This window comes from Myotis brandtii, unplaced genomic scaffold (genome assembly GCF_000412655.1).
Source record: "Myotis brandtii unplaced genomic scaffold, ASM41265v1 scaffold1037, whole genome shotgun sequence".
NCBI lineage: Eukaryota > Metazoa > Chordata > Mammalia > Chiroptera > Vespertilionidae > Myotis > Myotis brandtii.
Genome location: NW_005353483.1, coordinates 1,644 through 15,825, shown reverse-complemented (window position 1 = coordinate 15,825; position 14,182 = coordinate 1,644). Strand labels below are relative to the sequence as shown.

Sequence of the window (14,182 nt, the reverse complement as noted above, 5' to 3'; positions counted from 1 at the left end):
TGAGGAGCAAAGTCATAATGAAATCATGTAGCCTGATTCCAGAGCCTTTGAACTTAATCACTGGGCTAGTTTCCCTCATATTCAATTAATCCTCAAAGTTTATGAAGGAATAATTTTGTGCTAGACACTGTGATAAGTATATAGGAAAAATATGAAATAATTTATGACAAAATGCTAACTATTTACTTATGAGTAGTAAAATCAGAGGTGATTTTTTTCCTTTCTTGTGCTTTTCTGGATTGTCTGATTTTCATTTAAAGGATCTCACATAATTTTGTAACCATTAAAAACAATTTCTATTTGAAAAATGAAGAGCTGGGAATTTGGTTCAGGTACCTCATGAATTAGTCCAAGGATTAAGGATACAGGAATAATGACTTATCAAACCCTGGTAAAATATTATTTATTGGATGGTTATAGATTCAGAATTCATCTTTCAGGTAGCCTGGGGAAAATCTAAATTTTCTATATTGAATTTTTATGATAGGAGATAGAAGGATAAATCTTCTTTGTAAAAATTCACACGTTTTCAAAGCTTGGTGTCATTTCTGGGGCCACCAAGAGGACAACTCACTTATTGAAGTCATTGGGGGTAAAGCACATGGCCTACAGGGTTAAGTACAAACTGTGAAGTTTTGTTCCTTACCTGATCTCATAAATTCTATATTTCTCTTCATGTTCAATTAAAATCAAATTTAAAGCCCAAATTCAAATTAAATTCCAAACTGAAGCCACTGATGAAATGCCCCAACTTTTCCATCATTCTTCCATGTCTCTCCTCTACCTTATGTAATCTTAGTTGTTAGTAACATCTTATATTCTTCATAAATCACAGACAGAAACTTAGAAGTGAAACACTACTAGTATTCATTAGATCCAACTCTTCTTTTTAAGATGATGTAGCTGAGATGTAAAGCAAGGGTAAAGGCTTTGCTCAGAATTCCACGTCACATCAGTAACAGATTTAAGACCAGAATTTGGGACTCCTTCCTCTTAGGCCAGTGGTTGGCAAACTGTGGCTCGCGAGCCACATGTGGCTCTTTGGCCCCTTGAGTGTGGCTCTTCCACAAAATACCAACTTCTGCGCGTGGGCCACGAAGTTTCAATCACACTGTATGTGCGCGCCCACACGTGGTATTTTGTGGAAGAGCCACACTCAAGGGGCCAAAGAGCCGCATGTGGCTCGCCAGCTGCAGTTTGCCGACCACTGTCTTAGGCCAAAGGTCTTACCTTATATTATTTTATTGAATTATAATGTTTATTTTTCTTTAGTTCTGATGTTTTTGAAGGAAAACAGCATGTCTTTTACTTCTTTGTAATTTGAAAAAATACATTTAGCAGATCTAAGTAAGAGGCATAGCCACAAGGAAACTTTAGCTCTAAAAGGGAAAATACATAATGAAACATTAATAACTTGGTAATATCTGTCTAGATTTCAGTGTTGAAAAAGATTCAGAGGCTACATCTAAACTGAGTAGGAAAGAATATCATGGCTGACTAGTGACATATGCCATGGGTTCAGGAGAAAATGTGATACATATGTCAGCTATGTGTGTTTTTCTCCTTCCAATAACCAGTCCTTTTCAACTATATGAATCCCCTGGGAAGGGTGTACATGGAGAAGATAAGGAGAATATGTGTAATATGGATACCTACCCAGTAACCAGGACAGAAGAATCAACCCTAGCTACTAACGTGATGACATATGCTCCTGCCAGTTGTCTCATTAACTTCTTTGTAACCCCTAAATCTATAGACTTGTAGCAAGTGCTCAATAAGGACTTACTGATTGATTGACATTTGAATATAACTTCTTTCACAACAGAACTGTCCCATCCATCTTTGGTAACCCCAGGTTAATTCCAGTAGTTGGCACTTGTCAGGTGCTTTAAAATTCCCAGTGGAATAAAAATATCACCTTCAGAGGATGATCATGAATCTCTAGATTATCCATACACAATCCCATCTGACATAAAATAGAAAATATTGTAATCTGATGACTGTACTACACAAGTATAATGTCCTCTATTTTCTTTGTATCACCTCTCACAGTTGCCCAGGTGGCACAAAAGAAAAAGGGGGATTCAGAAAATCATCCTTTAACATATGGGATTTTATGAGTCAAATTGCGGGGGAAATCCGACTCCCCGTGGACTTCCATTCTGTATGTCATTCTTCTTCCGTAGGCTCAGCTTCAATGATGTCAGGAGTTGCGGGAGTCAAAATAGCGTGGGGGCATGGATCCAACATTGACTCATATACTCTGTGGAAGAAATCGACACCAAAGTCTGGAAGAGATAATTTGGTTGTGAGTGCTAGAGATATGACTGCTGATCACACAGGAAAAAGGGCAACCAAGGTGTAAGTTTTGTCTTACAACTACCTACTCAAACGTAAGGATAGCATGAGCTATGACTAAAAATCTTGCTGACGCTTCATGTATAACCATAGCCAGTTTTCAGAAAGAATGTCTAGCTGAAAAGAAAAAAGAAAGTTTTCAGTCCCTTTGTTTTACGGATATGGTCACACTTGGGCTCCTGGTGGGTTTGCAAAACTTTGAAAGAATACCTTGGTGGTGAATTATTCTGCAGCCTCAGTGTTGGCTGAACCAACAAAGTGTGAAACCTCTAGTTTGCATGTGCAACCTAAGGTGTTTTACAGTCAGAAAAGAGAGAGAATGTCTTTGGTAAAGTTTATAAGACAGGAAAAGATCATAAAAGTATATACTACTATAGTAACAATATGCTGAACCAAAGAATTGTGTGTTAAAAGATGAAAATCGAATACCTTAAGATTCACGTCTAGCCTAAGATGCAAGACCAGTTATATAGTTTGCAGGAACCAGTGCGAAATGAAAATGGGGTCCCCTTGTTAAAATCCTATTAGGGATTTTAGGAAGGTAACAACAGTGCATTAAACCAAATGTGGGCTCTTCTAAATGAATCAAGAGAATAAGTGGGGGTCCTGATAGATGGTGCAGGTTTTATGTCCATGAATTTGGGCCTGCTGGGATTTCTAATTTTAAACCTTTTATTTGCAGTCTTACTATTTCTTAAGGAATTAAAGAATAACTTTTGTCTCACAAATTCTACAGAAAAAAATCCAGAAATCAAAGTCTGGTAGGATATAATGATTTGAATTTACATATCTAACACAGTTTTAGACACATACAATCACCTTAATGGATATTGATTGATTGGGGGACAGGTAGAGTAGGGAAAAGGTCTTGGTTCTACACTCAGCTCTGCATTTTGCAGTTGAATGAATTTTAACACAGCACTTTGTTTTTCTGGGTCTTGATTTACAAATCTAAAAAGTAAGGGAATAAGCCATAGATCATCTCTATAATTTCATGATTCTGTGTTATGCTTAACATAATTCTGTGTCATGTCATCGGTGTTAGTAGAGCTTGGATGTTAGTCATGAAGTTACTAATCCTAGACATCAGGCCATATTCTAAACATATTTCTAATATATATCTGTAACTTTAAATAGGCACTTTCAATTTACAAAGGCCCAGACAATATGTAATTCCCACTTGCGTATCTCACTATTCTGAACTCTCACCCCCAGTACTATATTCCAGTGAATGAATCAGGAGAATAATTGTAACTCCTTTCCATAAAGTTGGGAATATTTCTTCAAAGTTGGGAATATTTCTCCCAGGAATATGGAGTTTGGCCAATGGTTTCCTAGAAGGTATTGAATGCTTGCAGTGTATCTCAAGGCTTTGGTAAGGTTTTCTTATCACTGTGTTACCTGTAAGCACCCTACTTGGGCCATGTTTTTCCTTGGGGACCACTACGTACATGAGGCTTTGATTGAGGCTATGTTTTGATCTTGTTTATTCTTTGGGCAGATAGCCCCTCAAAGAGTTTTCAGGCCTTTTTCACATAAAGTATACAGGGAACTGTCCTAAGAAGCAGGATTTGGCTAAAGACATAGCATCATGTTTCCAAAATAATCATATATTCTATTTAATTAAAAACTAGTTTTATACAGGTTAGGTCTGATAACATTGGGATTAGAATGTGAGGGGAAATAACTCAAAGTAGATCCTAAATTCAGTATTCAAATTCATGTTTATTCAGTGGTGTCTGTGGCCAAATCTTCAGGCTGAAAGGTTTTTAGGGAAGGAAACAGTGTTGTAATCTAATGAACAAAATAAATTGATGAACAAAATAGATCCAGAGACATAGAAACATGGAACAGACCGTGGAATCTCAGAGGGAAGGCAGGGGATGGTGGGTGGGTGGGAAGAGGTCAAACAAAGAACTTGTATACCTATATGCATAACCCATGGACACAGACAATAGGGTGGTGAGGGCCGGGGACAGGGGTGGTGGAGGTGGGCTAGAAGGGGTCAATAGGGGAAAAAGAAGGACATATGTAATACTTTCAACGTGTTTTTTTTTTTAAAAAGGAGAAGAAAGAAAACAATGTTAAATAGGGGAAAAAGGGGGACATATGTAATACTTTCAACGTGTTTTTTTTTTAATAAAAAAAAGAAGAAGAAAGAAAACAATGTTGTAGAAGCAATGAAACAACTTTTGATTTTAAGGAATTTAATTTAACAAAGGAAACAATACATGAATAACTAACTCATATGAAATTGAGGGATTGGGATTCTAAGAAGAATATGAACCAAGTGTTAGGCTGGTGTGCTTAATTTTAAAAAGAATAATTTAGTGAGAACTCATGGAAATAATGCTTTTTAGTCTGGGAGTGAATGAATGGATATCACCCTCAGGGGCACAGATGAAGAGAATGAGAGCTCAAGGCCAAAGGAATAGTATAAGCAAAAGTTTAGCACATGTTTATGGGAATGTCTAGTCATTCACCATGCCCAAATAATAATAGATAAATTTTACTGAGTGCTTACTACATGCCAAGCAAAATTCTTAGCACTTTATATGTATCGTGTGATTTAATTTTCAATTGAGGCCTAGAAGGAGATACTAATATTAGGCTTATTTGAGAGTCATCGATGCTCAAAATCACATAGTTAGATAATAGTGGAATCAGGATTCAAGTCTGCATCCACAAACATGATATTTTAGTGCATACAGTGCAGGTTGAAATGCAAGATGGGCTGGAACCAAAGAGTGGCAGGCCTTCTGTGATATCCCCACGTGTTTTACTTCATAAATAAATTACTAAAAGAGGAGAAAGAATCCTACTTTTTGCATTTGGAAGGAAAAGAAATATAAAAGTAAAAAAAAATTCTCCATTGTTAATGATTATTTGGAGCGATTGATCATCCAGAGCTATATTGTTCAACACAGTAGCCTCTAGCCACATTAACTTGAGCATTTGAAATCTGACTAGTCTAAATTGAGATTTTCTATAGGTATATAATGTGTACCAGATTTCTAGGATTTAGTATGACAAACAGAATTTAAAATATTTTAATAATGTTATATATTGATCTATATATAGAAATATTTTGAATATATTGGTTTAAATACAATATATTTAAAAATTATTTTGCCTGTTTCTTTTTACCTTTATTAATGGGGCTACTAAAAAAATTAAGTATATCTATTTAGCTTACATGAGATTTTTATTGGGCAGTGTTGGTCCAGAACAATTTAAAATTGTACTAATTCTGATGAAGGATTTCCTCAACACATTGGTCTTTTAACCACATTCTTTCCTTGCTTTCTGGCTATTTGCAAGAAAAAATGTAAAAAGCACCCCCTTTGTAAAGGTTTGAGAGCCCCTAGAATTTCCTTTTCACTTGCTCCCAACCACAAACAAATTATCAATGTGCTCTGTCAACACATTGGAGCCAACATTTTACAAGGGCAAAAGGAGTGCAAAAAAAATTTCCAATCCCTGAATGGTGTGAAGTAAAAGTGCTTTCAGAGAATTCCACAAGAATGGCACAGTGGGCATAATGGGTCTGTCTCATCATCAAAAGACCCAAGGAGTTGAAAGGAAACTCTAAGTACAATACCAAATGCCACAAAACCATAGTTATTAATACAAACTAACTAGCATCTCTGTCTATCTGTCACCATCTCACTTAAAAAAACTTGTGAAAATACGTAATCCTGATGAGACTCCAATTAGGTATAAATACCAGCAGCAAAAGGAGATGCAGTACATTCTTCTTAACGTCTACAGATTGGCTATTAGAAGAGAAAGATCAGCTGAGTCCTTTGGACCCGATCAACTCAATTCCGGAACTACTGATTTCAACGACTTCGGCCCAACTCTCTCCAAAACAATGAAATATACAAGTTATATCTTAGCTTTACAGCTTTGCGTGATCTTGGGTTTTTCTAGCTGCTACAGCCAGTCCACAATTTTTAACGAAACACAAAAACTGAAGAGATATTTTGTAAGTATGACCTTTTAATAATACTTGTTTGTGGTTGAAATGACTGAACATTGACTTGGAATGTATCTATGATAGGCTGTCATCTCTAGTCCACAGTCATCTTGAAAAGACTTGGTGTTATTTTGACTGTTGACTGGATGAGTTTTAATTCAATGATCTGGGTTTTGCTTTAACCATCTACTCAAATATGTTATAGAAGTTAAGAGGGCATTCACGAATCTTTAAAAAGATGGCTATAATATGGATATAAAACAGGTTGATGTTGATAATTTTGTGTTAAGAATCTATGCAATTGTGATGTTAAGTAGCAAATAACATACTGAAAAAAAAGACTGGCTATTAATTTATGATTTCTCAGACTACCATGATGGTGATAGTAAAGTGTCAAGATTAGCATTAAAATGATAATCTGAAATAATTAATCAATTAAAGAAGGTGAGGTTCTTGAAGCTTTGGCTTTAAAAAATCACTTATAGGTGTTTTTCTCCAAAAAGTGATTTAAAAAAATCTACTAGCCCATCTATGAATTACCCTTAAACTCAGTCCCTTGTTGAGATTCTCTAGGAGTTATAATTTCACTTGTATTTAAATATTTTTGTTTTGTTATGTGATTTTCTTTTAAAATTATATTTATGGTTACTTAAGATAGTTTTTGCATCTTAAATATTTTATTTGTCCAAAATTATCTATTATAATTATAGCTGTTATGTTTAAGCTTTCACAAGCGATGCTATTCTCACAACATCATATCAAATCTCTCTCTCACACCTGGAACTATCTTTTAAAGTTGACTTAACATCTGATAGGACACAAGTAGATGTTATAAAGATCTGTACCATAGGGGGGCAGTATTTTATAGTGGGTTGCTGATTTTCTTACTAGGCTTGAAAACACTTAAAAACCCCCACTATGGTTATTTGAGAAAATTGAAGTATCATCTGCCTGTTGAGTTCATTTGTGATGTTGCAATTTAAGGATTATATGAAAGTTAAAATAGCATGGTAGTCTTTGGCCATATCCAACAAAACAGATCTTGGGGATACTTGCTAGAAATAAACCGAGGATTGAAAAGAAAATCATTGAATATTGTCAGCATCTAAGTGTGACACAACTTGTACTTTTAGGGCAATTTATGAAGTAATTGTAAACTGATTTCCTCCCCTTGCTTTTCCAGAATGCAACAAGTTCAGATGTAGGGAATGGTGGACATCTTTTCTTAGATATTTTGACGAATTGGAAAGGGGTAAGCTGAATATTTTCATTTGATTGATTTTCCTATTGCTTATTTTCCAATGGATAAATTCATATCAACCTCTCTTTGTGCTCTTTCTTCCCAAGGAGAGTGACATAAAAATAATTCAGAGCCAAATCGTCTCCTTCTACTTCAAACTCTTTGACAACATTGAAGATAACAAGACCATTCAAAATAGCCTGGATATTATCAAGGAAGAGCTGCGTGTTAAAGTTTTCAACAGCAGCAACAGCAAAATGGAAGACTTCAAGAAGCTAATTCAAACTCCAGTGAGTTGATCTTATTTCTTTCCTTGATTTCATTGCAGAGGCTCTTGGAAAAGTACTTAATTCCCAGAAAGTATAAATTAGCTACTGGGTACAGTTGTTAAAACTACGAAATAAATCCATGGCCAAAAGTCCTCCTTACTAATTCTATTTGTGCTTTGGGGTGATTTTCAATAATCCATATGGGGATTATTTAATTTTGTGATTTGGAAAAATTGCTGGCATTGTAACTGTTGCACAAAGACAGGTGAATGGGTAAATCCAGTTAGGAAGAAGCAGTGAAGATGCTGAGAGGAGTATTGAAAAGCAGTTCTCTCCTTTGGGTTTGGCTTTGATATAAATATGAGAAAGGGAGGGGTCATGATATGACTTGTGCTATCAGGATTTGTGCCCAACTCTTACTATATCCAGAACTGAAATAAATGCTAGCTCTTCAGGATTTTTCTAGTCTCCAATACATTAGATGGTACAAAAGTGACTTGGAAAAATTATAAGATGATAACTACTTTCCACTGATAATGTTTCCCAATATTCAGCATTTCTCTTTTGGCCACAAGCTAGAGATTTAAAAAGCACGTTCCTAACCCGGTGCTGCCCTTGGCTTCCCGCTAGTCCTGGATAAGTCTCGTAGCTTCCTGGTGATGCTTTGATCATTGGAAAGTAAAATTTATCACTTGCAAACACACAGCTATAGAAACTCTTTCTACTTTGCTGTAACTAGACCTTGAAAAAAAGCTGTTGGTCCCATCCTCTGTAAGCTCACAGCTTCCTGCTTTCAGGATGGGCAATCTTAAGTGAACTCGCAACTGTTTTCCTCTTGTACTCAATTGCTAACATATTTGAGGCATGTTATGCCAGCAAGTGATTACTCTTGCAGCCTAGAATTCTCCTAGTCATTCTCAGGAATGTGACAAGGTGGCCACAGAGTTTCCAGCATTAGAAAAAACATAATGGTAGAGCCACGGTGAAAGTAAATGGTCCTTATTTTATTAAACACGAATTTACCTAAATGTTCCTATTGGCTTATCTGAGGAAATAATTCAATGTACTGGAATAGAAGGCAGAATACAGGGAAATTTTCTGCAATTCCAATTTTAAATGTTTATAGCAGTATTTGCTTATTGCCATATAAAAACGATTTGCTTTATTTTTAATCCCATTATGGAAATGAGACTGACATAATTTTGGGGAAATTAAAAATTATGGTATTCATTTGTCTTGGACTTGGTATTTAAAAAGGACTAAACCTACTTCAGTGGTTCTCAACCTTTGGTGGGTACCAGCATCCCCTGCAGAGCTTAGTGACCAAACAATGACCTTGGCCCTCTTCCTACACCTGGACCTCTGAGTTCTTCATTAGGTCTCCAGGTTATTCTGCTAGACACCAAAAGTGAGAACCACTAACCTACTGTAACTAATTTGATATAGCAAAGACTAAAGTACAAGGTGATAGAATTTGTAGAGAATCTAGGAGTTATCTAAAACATAGGTTGAGAGAGGTTAAGTGACTGGTTCAAAGTTATTGCTCACAAAGAATTCAAACCAAAAAGTTCTGCCATTCCACTTCAGAGGCTTTTCACTATATAATTTTGAGAATTCTGGAGCAGCAAACTTAAGGCAAAGGTGTGTGTCCCACCCTATTACAGCATAACTAGCAATTTAATTATAATCTTAACTACTGAAGAAATCACTGCTCTATATTAAGATAATATGTTGCCAGTAAAAATCATCTTTTTAAAGGAATACTTTCATTTTCATGAACCATAACATCAACAGTAGAATATCCTGATAGCTTGTATGCCTGAAATTAATATTGTTGTATCCTTTTCAATAGGTAAATGATCAGAGGGTCCAGCGCAAAGCCATATCTGAACTCTTCAATGTGATAACTGAGCTGTCAAAATCTAACTCCAAGATGCGGAAAAGGCGTCAGAATCTGTTTCGTGGCTGGAGAGCATCGAAATAATGGTCATCTTGACTGCAATATTTGAATTTTTAAATCTAAATTTATTTATTAATATTTAATATTTTACATTATTTATATGGGGAATCTATTTTAAACTCAGAATCAAATTATTTATAATAGCATTTTTTATCTAATGAAAATGAATATCTATTAATATATGTATTATTTATAACTTCTTTAATCTATGACTATTTCACTTGACCCTTCTTTTCTGACTAGGCAAAACTATGTGATTTATAAGGCTTTATCTCAGGGGCCAAGTAGGCGGCCGACTGAAGCAAGACCCTGTGGGTTGTGCATTTATTTCACTTGCTGATATAATGAACACTTATAAATGAAATGATGTTATACAGTTCCTGTCTATTTGAAATCATGTCTGCATTCTGAGCCACTGCTTTAATGGCATATCACACAGCACTTGAATGTGTAGGTCATATGACTTGTCCCCTGATAAAAAACATAGTATCTCATCTCATCTCATGCCTGGTGCTTCCGAATATCACTGATTATTGTGACTGTATCCAAATGCAAAATATTTTATTTTTTCATTTATCAATATTTAATATATATGAATAAAGCATAATTTCATAATTATGTTGTGTCAGACATTTTCTAAGGTGGTCTGTGGTAAATGCACTATGTACTAATGAATTAGTAGGAGGAAAGTCATTTTAAGCTGTGGAAATCTTAGAATTGGATTAAGCTCCATTAAATGTGGTGTTTCCACTGGCAATTTGTTTGCTTCCACTGCTCCATTTGGCAGCTGTTTAAATTATCTTTCCAAAATATAGATTTAACTATGTCACCATTTATCTCAGAGCATCTGCTTTGGAAAGTAGTCCACATTGTTTAGCTTGGCACACAAAGATTTATTTATACCTTCTCCCTCAACTTCCCATTGCATCCTTCATCTTGGTGCCCCCCTCCCCCATCTCCTCTGTCCACCTTGGGCAAACATCCCTGGGTATGAATAGTGATTGTGAGCTTTAGGGAAAGAGTCCTGGATTAGAATCTTGGTTCTACCATTACCAAGTAGTGTTGTTACTATCATTAGCTGGTTAATATTAGTAATAGGAAGAGAGCAAAGGGGAAGTCAGATGTTATAAGCATGGTCATCTGGGCAGCTTCACCAGGAAATTCCAACCTAACGCTCCCCAGGGAACCACTGGTCCATTCCCTGCAGATCAATGGGAGAAAGGATTGGACAAAGAGGGAGATGGGCACATGCACAGTGAAGTCGGGGTGGTGTAGGGAAGGTGCTTGTCTGTCAATCCAACCTGGGAAAAAGGTAATTAGCTAAGGGGTGGAGCACTGCAAGCACATGAAATCTTAGAAGGTTATAATCCCCCAAAAGTTCCCTTGCTTGTGCCCCTTGTTCCCCTTCACTCTCTTGCTCACTCACCCGGATGCTCGTGTGTTCTCTCTCCATAGCCATGTGGCCTTAAGCAGCCGCATGGCCCATGGCCATGAGAACCCCACATGCAATGGACGGCAGCTGGGAATGAGATAAGCTAATCAGATGCTGAACCGGAGTGTGCCTTAATATGGAACAGAAACTCTGGACACTGGCTTTTGCCTTGAGCCTGCTAAAGACAAGATTGGACTTTGTCCATGGCAGGATGGATGAAGATGGGTCTTTGAAGGGAACCCCCTTAATTTTACATCACCAATAAAGCTTTCCATGAAATGCCATTCTCCAGTGGAGGCTTCAGGAAATTTGTTTCCTCATGGCACCCCAAGGAATCCACTTCCATTGATAATAGTGTGACTTTTAATGAATTACTTATATTCTCTAAGCTCCAGTTTTCTCATCTGATAAAGAATAATTGTGCATTCCCCATAATATTGTAGCACACAGAAAGTTCATTATTGTTAATAGGTTGGAAGGTGGATTATATGAGTTCTGATGTTGGTTGGTGGGTAAATGTGGTGGTAAAATTTTTTTACTGGTTGTTTAAAATTTTCTCAGTGAAATAGGAAGCCGAGAGAGAGGTTCAAGAAGAAAGTGTTGGAGGCTTGGAAAGAGCAGAAGAATGAATGGATCAGGGGAGCAGAATGTGTATTGCCAGGCAGCATTAAAGGCTCACTTGGGGTCAGCAAACATGAAGTTAAGAGACACCAGTTGGTGTAGTGAGTGTTTGTCTCTATCTATATAGGACTATAGGTGAAGATAGAGATAGGGAGAGAGTTATGTTTAGCAGACTTTAATTTGTCCAAGCAAGTAGGACAGAGGGAGAGAAGACAAGAAATCATGTGGAGATTCAAGGGTGTACTCATAACAGTTAGTGAATTGGTGATGAACTCTAAGCTGGTGAAGGAGGAGAGAGTATGTCAAGGTTGCTGAAGAAGTGTTTGGATAAAAGGCTCTCTGCCTCACCTCCAGGTCCAAAAGACAAAAGAGAGAAAAACAGCCACCATTTGAAGGGGAAGTAGGGAAAGCAGACCTTAGAGGAGAATTAGTTTATCTTTTGAGTATGAGGAAGTTGAAGTGTGATGGATTTGGTTAGTGCTAGATGGTGAATTCCAGAAGACCCAGTGAGTAGGGGTAAAAGGGGTAACATTAAAAGGGAATGTTCATAGGAACATGTTGTGAGTCTGGGACTCCTTATGGTCACTGACATAAAAATAATGGTTGTAAATGTAAAGAGATTAGTTCTGCTGGTTTGTGGTGTATAGTGGTGTCAAGATTGTGAAAACAGAGAGGGTTAGGTGTCTGGGGATTCCTTCTCAACTATTTCACTTAATCCTTCCACAACAATAGGGTTGTGTGAAATATTTCATGTTGAGGGATAAGTTTAGTCCTTGACAATGATCAATGGTCATTGTTTTGATTATTGGGTAGGTAACTAACAGTGGGTGAGACTTGATTCCAAAAGTATTGAATCTTTGATCAGGCAAGATTGAAAAGAAATTGGGCTGATCCTGGCACAGCTGCAACTGATTTGAGCTGTGATTGGTGTCTCTACTCTTGTTAGAATTGAAGATTGATTAAGGCAGACTTTAAGATATCTACAGATAGAGGGCTACTATAAGATAATGCTGTCTGGACCATAGAGTGGAAGGGATTGAAAATTTCTACTGTCATTTGTTTTAAGAAGTCATTAATCTTGAAATGGTAAATGAAGCCCCAGGTGGTAGGCCTTGGTCTATAGCTACATAAAGCATCACACTCTCTGAGGCTGGTGTTTGGTATAGGCTTTGAGACATGGAAAGCTATCGACTGTAGTGGGCAATGTGATGGAAACTTGGAACGAGACAAGGAGAATACTTTTTAAGAGAACTTGAGTTGAGTTGGCCTGGGCAGTAGGTATAAATTATTTATATTGTATATTCCATCCATTATGTACATACCCAATTTTCAAAGAGTTGTGGGCCTTAGGGAAGTGATGGCCTGTGCTTTAGACTAAGGGACCTAGGGGATAGCAAAACTCCTCTCTCAACACCAGTAGGGGCAGTTATCTCCTTAGGTTCATGGCAACAGGGGCCGCAGCCAGGGCAAGCAGTGAAGGAATCCTCTTGTATAATGTCCCACCCTTGGTGACACTAAGAAATATCTGGTACACCCTTATGGCAGGGTGCTGTTGGCAATTAGGCTAGAGAACTTGAGCAACAACAATGAATTTTTCTCTTCACTTTTTCCATCCCTTCCCATCCTGAACAATATAATCAAAGCAACTTGTCACATCAGTATAGAGTAGGCACTCATCGTTGCCCACTATGGGGAGTCATAATCTAAGCAAGGTTAGAAGAGTATAAATGAAGGGGAAAATCTTTTGTGGAAGGTGTCAGCACCTGAGCAGAATGAGGAGATTGCCCAAGAAGGAATGGGAGAATATATTAGTTTTCTAGTGCTGTCATAATAAATGATCACAAAGTTAGTTGCTTAAAACAACACATGTTTGTTATCTTGGAGTTTTGGAAGTGAGAAGACCAAAATCAGTCCCCGTGGGTAAAATCAAAGCATCAGTAGGGCTGCATTCCTTCTGGCAACTTTAGAGGAGCGTCTGTTTCTTTGCCTTTTCCATCTTCTGGAGGAAACCTGCATTCCTCAGCTAGTGGCCTCCTCTTCCTTCTTCAAAGCCAGTAGCATAGCATCTTCCAATCTCTGTATTATTCTGACATTTCTGCTTCTCTCTGATAAGGACTCTTGTGTTTACATTGGGACCACTTGAATAAATCAGGTTAATGTTTCCATCTCAAGACTATTAACTTAATCATATCTGAAAAGTCTCTTTTACCATATCAATTATCATTCACAGATTCTGGTAATTAGCATGTGGACATCTTGTGGGGGACCATTACTTAGCCAACTACTTAGCCTGACATGGATAGTCAGAACTGTAGTAGAGTGA

The 14,182-nt window shown here is 37.1% G+C and overlaps 1 protein-coding gene across 1 annotated transcript; it reads left to right on the top strand.

The window, feature by feature from the left end:
• The first annotated feature begins 6,148 nt into the window (after positions 1-6,148).
• Positions 6,149-9,830, top strand: IFNG (interferon, gamma). The gene is made up of 4 exons (XM_005856602.2): positions 6,149-6,346; positions 7,521-7,589; positions 7,685-7,867; positions 9,699-9,830. Exons 1-4 carry the CDS (start codon positions 6,233-6,235, stop codon positions 9,828-9,830), a joined length of 498 nt encoding a protein of 165 aa, XP_005856664.1. The 5' UTR covers positions 6,149-6,232.
• Positions 9,831-14,182: the final 4,352 nt, after the last annotated feature.